At 44.4% G+C, this 18,624-nt stretch overlaps 1 protein-coding gene across 1 annotated transcript in view; it reads left to right on the plus strand.

The window, feature by feature from the left end:
* The window catches only part of DNAI1 (dynein axonemal intermediate chain 1), a 174,537-nt gene that overhangs the window by 77,218 nt on the left and 78,695 nt on the right, over window positions 1–18,624 (plus strand). Inside the window, exon 14 of the mRNA XM_086629225.1 lies at window positions 3,867–4,114. Within this exon, the coding sequence (XP_086485351.1) occupies window positions 3,867–4,114 (248 nt within the window). The remainder of the gene's footprint in view (window positions 1–3,866; window positions 4,115–18,624) is intronic.

Below are 18,624 nucleotides of genomic sequence, written 5' to 3' on the forward strand. Positions count from 1 at the left end.
CTTTCCAACCCAACCCATTCTGTGATTCTATGATTCTTTGAAATTAAAAAAAAAATCTGTCTGGCAAGAAAATATTTTGATCTGATACTGCACATTTGTTGATGCTTTTAAATTCAGCTAAGGAAAAATATAAATGAAAAAATCTGTTAAAATATACACTTAGTAAGCATCAGAATGAAAGATTTAGATGCTTTTCGGATTTTTGTTTTGGATGAACTCTTTGGTAATACCACAACAATATTCTGAAGTACTTTGCTACCACTAAACTGGTATTTTTCTGAAAAGGGTTTGTGTTTAATCTGTCCAGCTTTAAATGCAGATGCAGAAGAATATTTTTGACAGTGGTAATAGTTGATTGGAAATCTATTTTTGATTGCATGTGATGCTTGCAGGCTCAGATCTCCAGTTTGAGACCAGTAATCATGCTATCTGCATATTTCATTAGCAAAACTTCTCTTCCCACATACACTTGCTTCATGTCAGGGTCTGAAATTTAATCTCTGCTCAGGTGAACATTGAGGATCCTCATGACATGCAGCTCTTCCTCATTACAGCAAGAGTCCGTTCACGCTCCCCTTCTTGCTGCACTGCCTTGTGTCCTCCTGTAAAGTAGAAGAGCAACAGCTGCTGACACTGATTGACAGAATAACTGTCTGATATCTCTAGTACCTCCAGCCTTCGTATCTCAGAAAAAGAGCCAGTCTGCACTCTATGGATCTGCATGGGGCAGATACTCTCTGCTCCTCCAGTGGATGCTGGTGCATCCATGCAGTGCAGAACAGCACAGTGCAGAGAAGCTGTCTCAGATCTGAAGCTGCTGCTTTCATCTCCAGCAGTGCTGCAGCCGTTGTCTGCTCTTGGGTCTGCACTCTCTGCTTTGCTGGGTGCTCTATGGTCTTCTCACATTGTTTCAGTAAGTTACTTGCATCCTGAGAGACTGACTACACAGAATTTGGGGCACACTGCTGTGCTTTGCTGTTTTTTACAGAAGAACATAAACCTTTCTTTTGAAAAGGCCATGCTTCAAAGCTATACCACAGATACACTGCTGTGGGTATGGGCTGTCCCTGCCATTCTGGAACACTGAATAAGGCTGATAAAATAAACCATAAGTTTTTTTATTAAAGAACATGTTGGTATGTCACAGTTTAGTACTCTGGGTGAGAATTTACCCTTCATTGAAATGGATTTATATGCCTTCTCTCAGGAGGTTATTGTTTTACTGGGATTTGTGTGCCGCGCTTCTGTGTTAATTGTGGATTATTCTCATCACTTTGCCTTTCATCAGAAATAGGCTGTACTTCAGCAATCGTATTATCCAGACTTATGTGTAGTATTCAGACATCTGTGATTTAACCCACATCCGCAATATTTCATAACATGAAGGAGACAATGAGTAGCATTCGGCTCCTGGATTAAGATGGGTTTGACAGTCAGTAGAAGGCTGGCTGTTACATCCAGTGGAGCCCAGAGAGTAAAACAGAAGACCAAATATAGGGATCTTCTTTAAGGTGAGTTTTCTGCACTTGGTGAAGTGGATTGATTGATCTCTACTGATGGTAGCAGGAGCCTAGACTCTGAGTGCACAGACAACCACAGGTAGACCTGCATTTAGAGGTCTTAATCTTTGAACTGAATCCCATGTTTCACTCTGCCAGAGCTTGTTTTCAAGAAGAAGGAAGAAATTTTTTACAATGAGGGTGGTGAGGCAGTGGAACAGGTTGCCCAGAGAAGTTGTGGCTGCCCCAACCCCTGTGGTGTTCAGGCCAGGTTGGATGAGGCTTTGGGCAACCTGGTGTAGTGGAGGGTTTCCCTGCCCATGGCAGGGGGGTTGGAACTAGATTATCTTTGACGTCCTTTCCAACCCAAACCGTTCTGTGATTCTATGATTCTTAGACTTTGCTTTTCCCCTGTCAGACTAACCTCCAGGTGGACTTGCTGAAGCTGCTGAGTTATTTTACCCAATAAAGACCTGCTCCGTCATCTCTAATTGAAGGATGTGGTGGTCTATGATACAGCCCAATTTGCAGAGAAATAAGCACCTCCAAAACCCAGTTCAGATCTTTGGTGGCTGAATCACCCTCTGAAGGAGTGTCTCCTCTGCTGTTTGTGCAGGGACCATGAGGAACAGCTGTCTGAGGCCCCTCAGCATGGTGCCAACAGATAGGAAATGAATGTGCACCACAGACTTTTTGGAAATATGCCTGGCTGGTCAGCACACTCCAGGAGAAATAAGAGCATTAAACAGGTCGAATTCAAAGGTTGTCTAATAGTCCATACTGCTATGAGTCTCTTGTGGTGGGTAATTTCCACAGCCTTCCCAAGTTTTTTAGCTCCTGAGGAGAGGCGGGATTCATCCTTATCATGACTGGACCTCAACTTAATGCCAGTTCAATGACATTACTTGGCTAAGAACAAAGACAATTCTGTGAATTCAAAGAACAGGGCAAATCTCTGATGGAGAAAGCAAGTTCATTTCCTTTTCAGCTAGAATTCTAGGAATAAACTTCCCCCTTTTCAAAAAAAAAAAAATTAAAAATAGTCTTTGGGTTCAGATATGTTTAAAGTAATACCAGTATTGGAATCTCACCTTTCTGCAAAGTAAGGATCCCATTCACCCTGCCTGGCTCCAAGGTACAGAGAGACCTGTGAAAATAGAGCTATTTTCAGTAATAGTTTTGTTGATGTGTGGTTTTCTTTACTGGTTCCTTGCATGTTCTCTATGTGGCCCTGATAAATTTGAGGTAAGCAATGTCTGTACCTGCATGCTGATTTGAGATCTGCTTGCCACCAAGTAGAGTTCTCTGAAGTTAGTGTTATCACTGGGATACACATTTACCAAGTCCTTATCCTGCAGGCTGGTCAAAATGTTAGGAAAGGTAGGAAGCACTGTTAAAAGGAGATGACAGTTCTGGAAATAGGACGTATAGTGGGTGCTTGAAGCACAGAAAGCAATAAATGTGTTTCCCATATACTGTGTGCCCGCAGGCATGTAACAGTAAGAAAATGCACTTGGAGAGATTGCTAGGATACTCTCAGAGAGAGCATTGTTTTCATAGATTAGGAAAGCTCCTTCTTTGCTTCTGTAGACCTTATCTACATCAGCAGCCTTTCTTCCCCTTTAAAAGGATTTGGAAATTGTTTTTCAGATAAGCAAAAAAACCTGATAATTGCAGAGACAGTCAGGACACGATTAAAAAAAAACACAAAAGAAAAACGGTTCTATTGAGAATAGGGAGAGCTAATTTCAGGCAGTGCAAAGGAAAGGTGAAAGTAAATAGAAAATAAAATGAAAAATCCTGGCAAAAAAGAGCTTCCATGCCAAGGAAGGAGGAGATGTTGGACATAAGCAGAAAATAAAACTGTAGTGACTTGTGCATTGTGCAATTATGTGTCATGGCAGTGAATGTGATGCTTTATAGATACTTCAATGAAATGCTTTTCTGTGAAGAAACAGTGGAGGCTGTGATGTCAAATACTGCCAACACAAAAATTGGAATGCCTCTATCCTTGGTTCAGTCTGCATTTCTGTTAGAGAAATCCTAGCCCAGAGAAAGAGGTGTCCATAAGATTCTTCTTTCCTCTGCGCTTTTCCTCCATGGCTTCTCAACTCTCTCTCCTGGCAAAACAGTAGTTTCTCTGCATAAGCACGTTGTCGGCTTGTACTGGGGATGACATATCAATGGAGGAAAGGATGTTCAGATGTAGGCACACTAATATGACCATTTGATCCTGTGACTGATGTCCTTCCCACATGACTTTGCATTCAGGTTGGTTTTAGGCATTGGTGAGTGCTGTTAGATTGTATGTCTCAGTAGCAGAGGGTCTTGGAAACCGATTTAACAGCAAAGCTCTTCCTTGTTTAGATGACTTCATGAAGCAGGGCCGGGGCATGCTTCTGCTCTACACCCTGAAGAACCCCTCCTTCCCAGAGTATGTCTTCAGCAGTGAGAGTGGCGTCATGTGCCTGGACTTCCATAATGACTACCCCTACCTTGTGGCAGTGGGCTTCTATGATGGCAACGTGGCCATCTACAACCTGAAGAAGGCAACTTCCCAGCCCAGTTACAAGAGTAGTGCTAAGTCAGGAAAGCACACGGAGCCAGTGTGGCAGGTAAGGGTGCTTTTCCATTCCTCTAATAGGGCTTTTAATTGGGAGTTTGGGCACAGTGCAAAAAGTGCTGTATGGGAAAGATGTTGGTTTAATATCTGCATTGGCAATTGATTATGAAATTGTATTTCAGGCTAATTTTGAAATATGCAGAAAGGCAAAGCATTTATATGAATCCTTGATTCTCAACAGAAACTAAACATGTCAGCAAAAGTTTCCTATAAACAATTATTTCTCCTTAGTTTTCATTATAATAAAGGACTTCTGTTTGGGGAGGAACTGGTCCCCTCTCTATATACCATCATGCAAAGCTCTTTATGTTTCAAATATACAAAATCACAGGGCATCAAGTGGTGAGCAGTGTGTAAAACACATGTATCAGCCCTAAAAGAGAGCGCTGTTGGGCACAATAAATCCAGCACCAACTGCCTGTGGAATGGGCTGCCACTGGGATTCAAGACACACTACCTTGTAGCTGACGTTGGCGTATTCTAGTGAATTAAGAATTGTGATGTGCAGGTAGTGCTCTTAAAGTAACACCACTCTGGCATCTGTCACAAAGAGTCACCAGATGGATGGTGTTGTGAAGGACTGGGGTCAATACGCTGCTACATCCAGCTAACGTTATAGTTATGTCTAGAGCACAGTATGAGTTAAGATTGGAGCACTGGAAGGTGTATGAGCTTCTGATCTCATTTATAGCAGTAAAAGTGTGGCAGCACATATTTCAACATGGTCTGTATGAGCTTGTTGAGGTGCAGGGGCATATATTTGGTTTGCTAGCCTGGACTACAGGTGTTGCTGCCATTAACTATTGCTGTCACGTGATTTAGGCTGCCTAATTGTCATGGTTTGGTGTGGGGGGGACGTTCTGGTGGCAGAAGCTGCCCATCAGATCGGACTCCCATCCCCCTCGGAGCTTGAGCCAATCAGCGCCTTTGTGAATTGCCCTATTTAAGTTGGGACAAAGGAACCGGAAAGGTGTGCCTTTGCCCAGGAGTGAGGAGAAGGGAGGGGGGCGCTGCCCTCGCTCCCCGGTGCCCGGCCGGGTGGCGGCCTGGGCCGGTCCGATGCCGCCCACTGAGGACGGTGGCAGCAGAGCCGCCAGGGGAACTCAGGGAGCACCCCGCTTCCGGGGTGCCCACCGGGCCAAGTTCACCCACAGAAGACTGAGATCTGAGAGAAACAGCCACACCAACACTGGGTCAGTTAAGATGGAACGGGACGAGGTGTCCCGGAACTGAGTTTTCCCCTGCAACCAGTGGCAAGACAGCAAGCGGCCCCCTTGCAGCAAGGTGGTCCCGGGGCAGCAGAGACCCACTCGCAGCCCATGGAAAACCCACGTTGAGAAGAGATGCCAGAGCCTGAGGACAGTACGCATCTGAAGTCTGTGGGACAACCCCTGTTGATGGGGAGGTGCTTTGTTCAGAGGACATGTCTGAGCCTGAGACTATTGTGAATCATGGGCACAGGTCGAGATGCATTGACACATTTACGCATTTAAAGTGTGTATGGAAACGCATTTAAAGTCTATATGACGACCCACACCAGAGCGAGTGGCAACAACTCCCTAAGAATCTGAGACTGTGGTAAAGCCTGCGCCAGAGCAATCCGATGGGGTAAAGATTGCATCCTGCGGGTAGGACTCACGCTGGAGAAGTTTGTGGATTTTCCTCGTGAGTAGGGGATCCACTGGAGCAAGGGACAATGGTGTAAGGACTCCTTCTCCTTTAAGAGAGGAGCAGCGGTAACAACATGGGATGAACTGACTTGCACTCCCCCATTCCCTGCTCCCCTGTGCTGCTGGGGGGAGGAGGTAGAGCCAGGAAGAAAAGGAAAGCGGGGTGGAGAGGTGTTGATTTTAAGATCTGGCCTTGTTTTCTTTTTATCCTTTTAAGTAACTGGTTTTGCCTGTCTTTATTCTTTAAGTAACTCTTAATAAATTGGCTTGCTTTCAGAAAGCTGAGTCTGTTTTGCCCGGGACCATGGTTGGAGGGTGCTCCCTCTGTTCTTGTCTCGACCCTCAGTCCTTCTATTATATTTCTCTCCTCTCCACTTTACTGGAGTGAGAGAGCGGCTGCGTGGAGTTTAGTTGCCGGATCGGCCTAAAACCACGACACTAATGCAGTCATACCTCTAGGCACACTGTCAATGTTCCTTGTACTTTGGCACATGCCGTGCATTGATTGTTCCCCAGCCATGGCTCCTTGTTCTTGCATCTTCTGATAAAAGTCCAAGAAATCAAGGGATTCTGATGGAACTGCAGATAAATATGGAATATGCCGAGAGCAAGATTGGTGCTTGATATAAACAGAGAGGTTATGCAAATGTAACATTTCAGAGAAGACTTGAATTTTATATTTGCTGCTTGTCCTCTAGCAAACATTTTTAGCTCTTCTTACAGGTTAACATAGTACCCCAGCCACGGGTTTTTATCACAATACGACGCGTCAAGCACACACACATACACGCGCACAGAGAACTCCGAGCTTCAAGCTCCTTCCGTTGCCATTTAGGCTTCCAGTAAAAAAGCCTGACCAAGTCATAAGTCCTATGTGCACGTATTCATGGCCTTGCTGCAGCATGCTAAGGGAGGTCAACAGTTGTTACTGCACACTATAGATGCCAGAATCCCATATCATTTGTGCCCCAAATAATATTGGGAAGGACAGAGTATACTTTAGGGGTATTATTAGTGGCCTCATCCCTACAGACCAGAAGCAGGTGTGTTCAGCAGTAAAAGCAGTCTGTGTGGGGTTTTTAGAGGTAGATATGTGTACCACTTGGCAGCAACGTGGGTCAGAGGTGGAAAAAAACATTAGGTACTCTAGGGAGACAGCTCTGAAGAGGAGAGGAACTACCTCATGGATATGGATAGATATAGGTATGAGTAGCCTACAGCAAGTAGGCTGGTAGTTCCTGCTTGTTTGTTTTATTTCCAAAGGTTGAGTGCTGAGAATCATTATTCTAAGTTTTCTTCTGCAATAAAGTACCAATATTTTAAGTAAACTTTACAGTTTTTGACTTACTACGAAAATAGGGAGCAAGGGTAGTAGTAAGGTGGTACACAGCAATCAGGAGAACAGCTCGTACCTCTCTTGGAAAGATCTGAACTGTAGGCATTTGTCAATAGCAGCCAAAAAGTTTGGAAAAGGTTTTCTCTTCATTTGATGGGAGAAGAAGCGACATGAAGGACTATCTGTTAGGTTGAGACATTGGGTTGTTACTCCTCATTCAGCATTAAATTATTCTAGTTCAAAGATGCTCTATTCTCCCCCACCAACACTCCAACTACTCTGAAGCCTGGTCTTCAGATCTAGACCACGCTGCGCAGTCCTCACTTTTGTAGAGACTTTGAGCTCCTGACTTTGAAGACCAATTAGAAAAGTAACAAAGTTCTCCTGAACAATTAGGAACCTTTGTTCTCAGGACTGCCTGGCTCCTTCCTTTTGAAACAATACAGCCCTTTCACAATGGAAGCAAAATGGGGAGTGAGTAAAGCAGTCTGACAGCTCTTTTTTTGTGCCATTTCATCTTCAGTGACTTAGTGATATCTCAGTAAGTTTGCATAAAACAAAGCTGATGTGACATAGCCCATTCTTAAGAGCGAAATAGAATAATACAAATTTTCTAATTCTGTTACCTAAGAATGAGTTTGTCTGCCTGACACCACTCCCCATATTTTTAAAGAGCATAGCAATGGCTTCTGATAGATTTGGCCTTTGTCTTCCGTGTGTTAAGTGCTACTGCATTGTAAATAATTGAAAACTCTGACTTGTTTTAAATTACACATTTCTAATTCCTTACTGCCAATTGATTAAGATCCAAAGCCAGAAAGGAATAAACACATACATAGACATGTATATGCATGCAGTGCAATGTGGCTAATTCACCCTTGAAACCTTAGGCCTTACAGGAACACAGAAGTAGAAACGGTCTCCTAGGTCAGTGAATTCCGGCCTCTGCTTTTGGCTGTGAACACTAGCTTAAAATGAGTCAATTCCTGGGAAACTGTGTCAAACTGGGAAACTGTCATGTTCTGCTAGGCAAAAGCTTATGTGGAATTAAGCTAAGTCCCACTTTAATCAAAATAATGCTCCAAATAGTCAGCAGAATCCTCACACTCCCATCATGATTCTATGATTCTATGATCTTCTCCATCACCAAGTACTTCTAGAAAGCAAGTCCCTGGGCAAGGAGTCTGTTGAAGCCAGTGGCTCAATCCCACGGCTTACCTCTAGATTGTTAATGAGGGTGGCCAAAGTGAGACAATTTGACCAAGCTATGCCACTCAGAGACCATGAGAGCAGTCTCTTCTGGGGAGAGGTGACACCCTTCTGGGAAGGGGCTCTAAGTATAGAGCTTCTCCCTTTACCAGCCTTTAAACTTTATTCTTTCTTTCTCCCTATTTTTTAAAAAAGGTGATGATTAGGGTATTTACAGCTGAGAAAAATGCTTTTTTTCTTACCTTTCATCACTAGGATATACTAAATATTTTAGATTTGAAGCATTTGGAAGCTAGAGCAGTTTAGAAACTGGGATTGATAACTGAAACTATCTGCTGTGTCAACATTTGTTTCTGCTGTTCAATCTTCTTCCTAAAACACATCTTATTCAACAGATTTGTTTCCACTGTGTGCTTCTAGTGCACTTTCACATCAAACCAGAAGGATTGCTGCTGGGTCTAGTACAGAGCCAATACTAATGCAGAGGGTTGGAAATAATTTTTTTTTTTCTACTTGCCCACCATCAGAATCACTGACTAAATTCCCACTGAAGAGTTTTGACCCTAAGATCTGCAAAGGGAACATTTCTTCTGGCTGTGCTTAGAGCAAATCTCAGCTGTGGCAGGCTTGCCCATGTGCTCAGCGTGGTTTGGAATTGCTATGGAGAGATCACTGGTTAGAAAAGCAACTTGCTTCATTGGTAATTTACTGAAGCTGATCTGGCCTCCCTGAGGAGCTGATACCATGGAGCTTCAGATGGCATCCTGAAAGAATTATTTTCTGATTTATATTCATGCATGGAAGGATAAAGGGCTGTCCACTGCTTGCTAATTCTTCACCAAATGCCATTCAGGTTAAATGTGCCGCTTATGGTTAGGACAAAAAGGACAAGGCAGGATGGTAATAGGCTGCAAACTGCCAAAGGAAACTAGAAGGAATGTCAGTTTGCAGAATAATTTCCCAGTAGAATTTGTGGAAGTTCCATCTCAAATGTAAACCAGATAAAACATACCTGAGACTTGCTTGCAGGAGTTTGCCCCGTAATTGTGTGATTCCTTCTCCATCTCTACTTTCTGTGTTCTAATCTAAGTTCTTAAATAAGTCTACAGCGAATCTCAGCAGTTCATAAAGCCACTCCAGACCGACTGAGGTCTTATTTTGCTGATGGAAGTAAATGAGTTCAGTCACAGAATCCCTTTAAAGTCAGCATGACCTGCTCTTCTCCACCCCACTCCATGCTGCTGGGCACAGCTCCACTAAAAAGGGCCTTTCCAGGAAGCTGGTTGTATTCACTGCATTTAGGAGAAGAAAAAACATTTTGTTCATAATCTACTGTCACACCAGCACATTGTTTTATTTCTGATGACGGGCAGCCTCCTAAATCTGTCATCTGCAGTCAGACAAACAGATTTTGCAGCTTGCATTGCCTCTGAGATGTTAGTGCTTCACATAATATTTTGTTCCTTTGGCTTCAGGCAAACAAAGAGTTTGATGCAAAGGAAATAAAAGGAAAAGAAAAGACAGAAGGTTGCTATCAAGGTCAGAATAAGGATCAGCTAAATGCCCTTCCTGTTGCCTTTACTGTTAATGAGCACAAAATAGGTGTTTGCTGGGGGTAGTTCAGCGATAAAACCTCATTCAACTCTGTGACGATACTGTTAGGGCATAACTCTAGAGGAGAAACAGAAATTTGGAGAAAAAAGAACAGCAACAGACACCTGAAACGAAGAAGGCTGGACCCAAGATAGATATGAGGAGCATCAGGATGAGAGCTGGCAAATGGGAGAATATATCCTGAAGGGATAACGGGACAGAAACTTGATTGTGAGGATCATTTAGCACAAAACCTCTATATGGCATCCAATTATTATTACCCAGCTGGCTTGAATTGAATTAAATGTAATTAACTAATTAACTAAGGTTTAGACCCTGCCTACAAAAGGCAGGCTGTTTCCTCCTGGCTGTGGAAGATGCAATGGCATCCTTGGAGCTGTAGCCCAGGCTGGTGAGCAACACCTCTAGGGTAACACAGGCAAACCGCATCTCTCCTACTCAGCCAGTGCAATGTCTGCACGGAGGACCTTCCTCTCCAGCCCCATCTTTCTCCTACTTTTTTCTCACTACCAGCTCTGCCTTGCATACCTGGCCCAATGCAAACACAGCAAAAAGTCTAATTAACCTCTGATGTCCCGGAAGTAAAGGAGTCCACTGTATCCTCACCAGAGAGGCCACTTCAGTCATTTGACACGTGCACAGAAGCACAGAGGAGTGGGATGAGCATCCATGGGCCAGCTAGCCTGCATTTGGGATCCAGATACCTCAATCCATCAGAGGCATCCTTGTTAGAACAGTCCTTAGCTGCAATCCTGCTCCATGCACTGAACTCTGAGTCCAGTAACAGGCTGTTGCAGGAGCAGCTGCAACGGTGTGTTGAGGACCTGACACTGCACTCCTTGCCGCAGTACTGTGAGGCGTGTAGTAACCAACAAACATCTGTCAGGTGTTTGCTCCCTTGTCCTCTCCTGGAGGGAAGTGTGGGCATGAAGGGCTATGCTTGGGAAGGGTTGCCATATTCTTGCTGTAGAAAACAGGGTCAAGATCAGCAGCTTTCTGGTTGTCCTTAGTTGCTGGCAGAGCTCACTGCAGTGTCATAGCCCAGCTGGAAGAAATCCTGTCTCTCACATAGTCAAGTTTCACCGTTTTGGGAAAGGCACTGCTAAGCCACGGATGTCCATCCGGAATCTTTGGGCTCCTTTACACGTGGTGGAGGTGGCGGAAAGTGCAAGACACAGCTCTGGCGGAAACACTGGTTAAAATTTTTTGCAGCATGTTTGTATCTTGTTCAAAATCATTTGGACACTTCGAGCCACTTTGAGGCCAGGCAAGGTAAGCATCCAAATGCTTCTTCCTAAGTGTCTTTGACAATAATGAACGAAATCCCTGATCTTCTAACTTCAATGTTGTATTTTTTGAGATGGTATCAGACTGGTACCTTATGGAGATTCGGTTTCTGTAGCTGGTTATTTTTAAATTGTGCCTTGGGTATGGATCCTTGTGGGTTAGAAATTCTCTTGCAAAGCATCCCTTGCAGATTATGTAACGTTTGTCTGAAAAGAAGGTTTTTCTACTTTGATGCTGTTTTTCCTTCTGTACTTCATACAAATGCTGAACCTACTTTCTGTCTTCTGCTCCCACTTCAGCTTGCTAAATAGATTCTTCTCTAGTACTATATTGTTCTTGTCTCTCCTCTTCCTTTTACTTAAGATCCAAACCATCTTATTGTGGCTTTTCAGATTGTTTTTTTTTTTTATTTTCTGGTGTCTGCAAGCAAAGTATAAGTAATTTTCTTTCCCTGTTAGTTGCATTGTTGCTACTTTGCGGAGAAAACTTCACTTACAAAATTTAAGAGACCCTGAAGGTCTTGGGAGTTTGGAAAATGTTAGTCTGAAGTTTGAAAGGCAGAGAAGTTTTAATACGTTTGTTTGGTTGCTTGGATCTTAGAATCCTATTCTACTGCTTTATAGCAGTCACAAAAGTTAACTAAACATTTAATAGGAATCAGGAAACTATGTTGGATCTTAGTGGAAAAAAAGTATTTCTTTGCTGGCCTATGAAATGTGATCGCTGATTGCTGGATCTTCAAAACAAGAGTAGAAAGCGTATGGACCAGATGGGTCTTAATGGCACTGATGCTGCCTGTGAAACAGCAGAGTGCTTCTCTGAAGAGGATGGAATAGAGATGAAAGAGCGATAAGGGCAGAGCTAGAGGCAGGCTGGGCAGGGACGGTGCAAGCAAGGTTGTACAGATAAACAGTGAGATATGGGGAGCCGGGGCTGGCCCCAGCTCCCACCCTGCTCCCGCCCCTGAGGCCACAGCGAGCTGCCACAGCTTGGTGCAGTATCTGGGACCCTCAGCACCCGGCAGGCCCAGAGGCTGGCTCTCCCCGTCCCTGCTGCAAGCCCGCTCGAGCCTGTGATGACGGGAACCTTCCGTCAGGCACATTACAGATGCTATAATGCTCTGATTTAGCAGCATCAGACAGCTTGGGGATTTGGATGCCAGCCTGCCTGCCGTGTGTGTCTGCTTTCCCTGCACACAGAGCGGAGAACTTCATATTTTGTCCGTAAATTGGAAATCCTGCTCCATGAGCACAGTCAGAATTGAAACCAAGAGCTGTGAATTGCGATTGGTTAAATACCCCTGAGCTTTACTGGCCTCTGGCCCCCATCGCTGAGCTGCATGCTGTGTCTGACATGGGAACACAGCCACTGACAGGACAAACAGGTGAGAGTCTAATGTCTGGTTCCTCCCTCCTCGACTGTTAACATACCAGCCTAATAAATACCGTGCGAAGTGCTGTGAGGGCAATAAACAAGCAGATTCCTGATGAAACACTGTACAAAGCAGAGCATCTGAATCCCAGCAGGAAGAAAACAAACTGAAAGTAGGACCAGCCATATCCAGTGCTATTTATAACTGAGCTCTGCTTCCTCCAGATAATCTGAGTCTCTGAAGCATGAGTGATGCACAAGCCCCAGGCTGGGCCTTTACCCTGCATCAGTGATGCTCCCATGGCCGTGCTCTCTGCTCAGCTCAATGCTGAGTCCCTTCCAGGATCACTGAATGTGCTCTCTGGTAGGAGAGGTTTTGCTGCCCTTTTTCTACACCCCACATTCTTGAGCTGTGTATGAATGCGTTGATGCGGTGGGCCTGATTCTCTGCTCCTGTCTGCTGATCTTGAGCCCTTGAGTTCATTGGTGCTCAAGAGATGGTGCCTAGGGCTGTGAATCCCGGGAAGATGCCATCAAGGTGAGGGGCGCTTGATCTAGCTGTGGGAGAGAAGTGATTTTCAAATGAGGAGTGTTGTGTCCTCATTGCTGGTGAACACATCTAACTGTTTTCTCTCAGCTATCAGGAAGCTTTGAAGAACTTTCGAGGAGAAAACCCCAGGAAGGCTCGTAGTAAAGCTTGCAAGTAGCAATATACTACTAGAATGAGAGAAGGCATTTGTAAATTTTTTAGATGGGAAATTCCTGCTGCTGCCTGTAGCAGGAGAAACCGTCTTCCACTGGATAAGCCTGATATTTGCTGGTACCCGTGAATAAAGCCAACAGTCAGTCTCATGCCCATAAGGCAGGTGACTGATGGCCTGTGGTCAAGGGCTGTTTCAGCAGAACCCAGGCTTTGCTGTGCTTTATCTTCTGTTCCAGGGTGTTTTGAGATGCTTTTGGTTGTCATAGCTGTAGACTGAGGAGTTCTACCTCCTGGATCCTTGCTTGGTAAGATATGCTTCTGCCAAGCTGACTGCCTTGAATGCTCCTTAACTTCTTTGTAGATGAAGCAGCTGCCTTCATTTCAGTACCTATCTACTGTTACCAAGCCTGTCAGCCACACTGACTGTCCTAACTGGCATGTTGATTATCGGGAAAGCTGTGTTACACAAAAAGAGGGTAGGTAAAGTCAGGAGACATTTGAGTAAGTCCCTACTTCTGCCTCAGATATGATGACAAGGAGTACCTTAGGTCAGAGTTGCCCGTTAACGATATAAGAGAGATGAAGGAAGCCCAAACTGACTGGAAGGAATTGAGGTCTTTGAACATTTTGACATTCATCAGTTGTCTAAACCATTTCCTCTCTAATGCAAACAGTACAGACAAGTACTTAAATATTGCTGGCTCACCTTTAGGAAGACTTAGTCCTTGCAGACCTTATCTCTTTGATGATTTTTGTCATGGGGACAAGTTTACTTCCTAAGCACATTGAGCTGATGCATTCTGTCTTGTTGCATGACTTTACAGTAAAACGTCAACAAATTTTTCTACAAAGGACAGAATAGCACTGAGAACCCTCCTTTACTTAGCAGCTCTCTTATTTGCAGATTACTGTCATAGAGGAAACATTTGGATGTGAAAGAAAACCTAGATTTTAAATAGGAATATTTTTCAATGAATTTATTTTTAAGGTTTTATATACGTATGTAAATGAAAGTAATTTTTACTTATATCTCTTCAGCTTTTACTCACACTCAAAACATTTGTCTGCTATACAAAGCAGTCTCATCTATTGCAGTGAATGAAGCAGTCAGACTGTGGTTGAACATGACGTGCAGTAAACTCGTGAGAGGTGAGACTGAATTTAAAATCAGACTGAACCTTCCTTTCTGGAACTGGGAAATTGTTCGTCAATCACAGAAATAAGAACTGGCAGAGGCCTTTAGAGTGTCCTCTTCTTCCCATCTGCCATCACAGATGTTGTGATATCATTCCTGAAGTGCTTTCTTCAAAATGAGATTGTGCAGTCTAGCTGTCTTCACCAGTACTGACAGACTGGAGTTGTTACCTACTGTGTCTTACATGGTACACACCTCTTAATGCGTGTGAAAAGGATTTCTGTAATTCCTCCACTCCCCTAGCAGTATCACTTTGCATCAACCTTTGATCCTTTTCTGCACTACCGCCACTTAGCCAGAAATTCCCTAATTTCTGCTTGTTTATATACTTTCCTCTTCCTGTCTGTGTCCCTCTCACATTTCACCTTATTGTTCTCAGACCATGTCTCCAGTTTGTCAAGATAACTTTGGGTCTTGATCGTAACAGAATCTTCTGCATCTAAACTGTGTCATCTGTGAATATTCTGTGTATTTTGCAATCCACTATGCATCTTACTAATGAAAATATTGAATAGAGCTGAACTGAGAACAGTCCCTTGTGGAAACCATCTATAGATGTTCTCCCAAGTGGTCAGGAAATCACTGATTGTAACTCTTGAAAATTCAATTTCAAGCACTCATCCAGTTCATAGTAATTCCATCTAGACCTTATTTTCTTAGCTTGCTTCTGAAAACATCACAGGGAGCATGCCAAAAGCATTACAAAATTAAAGGCAAATTACATCTACTCCTTCCCTCTAATCCTTTAGACCCATTACCCTGCCAAGGAAGGAGATAAATTTTGTTTGACAAGATCTTTTTTTGACAAGCCCATATTCACTGTTCCTTATCTTCTGATCCTGTACATATGTATGGATGACTAATACTTTGTTCCAGCTCTCAAAGTTCAGCGTTAGGCTGGCTGGTCCTTTAACCTAACCTTCAAAACAGGTTTTGGTTTGAGTTTCCTGGGGGCATTTTTGCCCTGTTCCTATCCTCCAGGACCTCTCCCATCTTCTAGTTTTCCTAGGTAATTGCTAATGCAGAAATTGCTTCAGATGCTCCCTTAAGCACCCTGGTTTGAATTTCATCAGGCCTTGCAGAGTTGGGTTTATCTGTCCTATCTCAGCATTGTGGCCGGTGCTCCTTAAAGTTAATTTTGCTAAACGTCTAGTTACAATTTATCTTTTTGTATAGAACTGAAACAAGGAAGGCCTTAATATACCTGTAGTTTGTTGTGGGACCTGCCTTCCTCTTTGTAGACGATAAACAGAGTCTAAGAGACAGAAGGTCAGATGAACCTTTCCAGGATATCTGATTTTGGCTTTAGGCAGGCACTGGCTTCCTGGTTCAAAAAGTCACGTTCCCCTCAAAAGAGAGTCTCCAACTTCTTCCCCATGCAAGTGTCTCAGGCAGTGGCAGAAAGGTTTAGTGTCCCCTGACTTGTGAGCGTTGCTTTTCTGGATGTGCATGACTCTCGAGTCTGACAGTGGCAGCCCAGCTCTCCCCATATGACAGGCTTAATTATCCCTCTCCGAGGTGGCTGCTTCTCTTTACTTGTGGCTGGATTCATCCGTCTGCTGTGTTTTTACCAGCATTATGTCTAGAGCTCAGGAAAGTGGATGAAGAAAAGGACTAGGCTTTCACAGCAAGGCTTCTGAGAACAAACCGAAATGTTCTTGTATGGCAACGTTGACCAAAACTCTTGTTTTGTCGGAGTCTGTCATTCTTGGTAGATGTTCCGCAGCATAAAGGCTGTCTGCTTCCCAGTCTAATAGACAGGTATGGTAAAAAGCCCTGATACAACTCAGCAATCCTCTTTTGCTGGGAATGCGCCACAGGGATGGAGCCCTAAATGCTATACCCTTCCATCCTGGCTCCAAGATGGGCATGCTGGCCACCCCATAGTTCTGGTTCCCCTCACTGAAGAACCGATTGGGGTTCGCCATGGCTCCTCCCTGCCTGCCTTCTCAGCTTTACCTTTGGAAGGAAGCCCGGTTCCACAGGTACCCAGGACACAGCCAAATCTTCTCCTGCCACAGTGGTATCATATGATCAAAGTGCAATCAGGGCCCAGGAACACCTATCACCCAAGTACAGACTTAGCCAAAGAGGCTGACTGGGCTGCTTTGATCTAAATCTTGGAGTAAGCAGTCTGCGCTCAGTTATCACAGCTCTTTAAAGTCTTCATTATTGCCTTGAGTCAAAGTGAGTCATCTGTATCCCAGCTAACCTCCTTTATCCTGACTAACCATGGAGAGGAGTGAAGCTTTGTCTTCCTTCATCCCACCTCCACAGAGGACAACTGGTACTGCTGTCCAAGCTAGCACTGGAGACTCCAGACACTGCCCTGCTCCTCACCTGTAAAACTTGCTCTACCTGTCTCTTGCTGCATAAAGACTAATGCTGGAGTTACTTTTCATATGAGTGAACTAGCCTGTACTTTCTAGATGACCTAGTGAGTCATTCTGGGGCGATCTCTTGTAACTGATTGCAGGGGAGCAGCCTTGCTTTTTGCATTTACTTCTCCAGGTACCTGGCCTTGGCTTCACTTCTGGTAGCTGTCTGAGGATCCTCAGCGAGGTGGCAAGGCTCACTTATGGTGCCAGGCTGGGGCGTGTGATAAGCAGCAAGCAAAGAAGAGCTGGCTATATGCTTGATGGAGGGCATCCGGGGACTGTTGTAGAAGTACTACTTCATCTCAGCAGCGAGAAGGGACAAACTATTTGCTCCAGCAAAACAAAAAGCCAGTGGATTCAGGATCAACTGACTGTCTTAGGAGACTTTCACCACGGCGGATCCCTTGAGCAAACAGCAGAGGCAAGTGACACAGGGAGGGGAATAAACAAAAAATTAGCTATTTGTCATTGTCAGGAAGAGAATGTGAAAGATTTCTTCTCTGCTGGTAATGACTTGATGTTTCTGGATGTCATTCTGCTGAGAGTCACTGTCAGGAACCAACAAGAAACACCTTTGGAGGTGACAGAGGGAAGAAGTGAGAACTGCCTCTTAGCTCAAATCAGAGACTGCTATCGGGGAGACCAGGAGAAATTAACTCCAGAGCACTAGAGTGATCAGCCTGGCTCCAGAAAGTGTGACCTATGGAGCAATTTATCATAGATCAGCACTTCAGCATGAGCCCTCAGCATGATGCTAAGGCAGACGAAAAAACAGGATAGCAGCAAAATCGAGAAATTATCCTCTACACAGACCAAAGGTGCCCACTGTTGGACTAACACATCCAGGTTTGGATGGGTACTCTTGGTGGAGTTTGGTCTGTCTGCCTCTGCAAGCATCCACACTGTTCGTCTGTCAGCTGGTGACCTAGGCCATTGTGTAATGGATGCAGCCAACCTACAACCATGAGAGCTTGTGCCCTTGGTAAATCACAACATGTGTTCAGCTCTTGGACCTTGAGAGAGCCCCAGAGCTCTGCTGGTGCTTTGCTTTGGCCTAGGCTTGTGCATAAAGACACTGGGGAAATGCAGTTTTGACAGTGGGTTTGTGTCTGTCCTTTGCTGGCAGGGCAGACACAGCTAGAGAGAGCTGAGGGCTGATTCCCTTGCTGTGTTCACATGCTTACTCAAGGAGCAGGTGTTTGCCAGTGAGAAGCCTTGAGTAAAAGTCTTCAGACACTGTAAGGAGAAGTGTCAAAATCTCTCTGCTTAGCCCTGTGTGCTCAAGGTATAGGGGAAACAGGGTGGCTGGGAGAGCCCAGAGGGTCTGAGAAGCGCTTATGCTCCCGTGATGCAAAGCTAGATTCCTGCAAGAGACTGTGTTCCATAGCACCCAGCTATGGAACCAGATGAGTGAACTCCCTGAGCTACTGGGCTGGGCGGAATGGCAAACTCTCCAAGGAGCCCATAGAGCTGCATCTAGAGCTTGGCAGTGAATTACGAAGAAGCTCTTGAAGCACAGAAACAACAACATGTATCTGAAGCGGAGTATTGCAGAAAAGCACAAAGACAAATTAATACAGAGAAAGTGAAGGTGCAAAATGAGCTGTGATCATTCTGGGACGTAAAAGGGACGGGGGAAATATTTGGGAAGTATATTAGGAGTTAATAGAATGAAGAATATAGGCTCATTACTAAAGCAAGTTTTCAGCTAATACTGAGCGGTATGGAGAAGGATGAAA

This window comes from Tauraco erythrolophus, chromosome Z, assembly GCF_009769465.1.
Source record: "Tauraco erythrolophus isolate bTauEry1 chromosome Z, bTauEry1.pri, whole genome shotgun sequence".
Lineage (NCBI taxonomy): Eukaryota > Metazoa > Chordata > Aves > Musophagiformes > Musophagidae > Tauraco > Tauraco erythrolophus.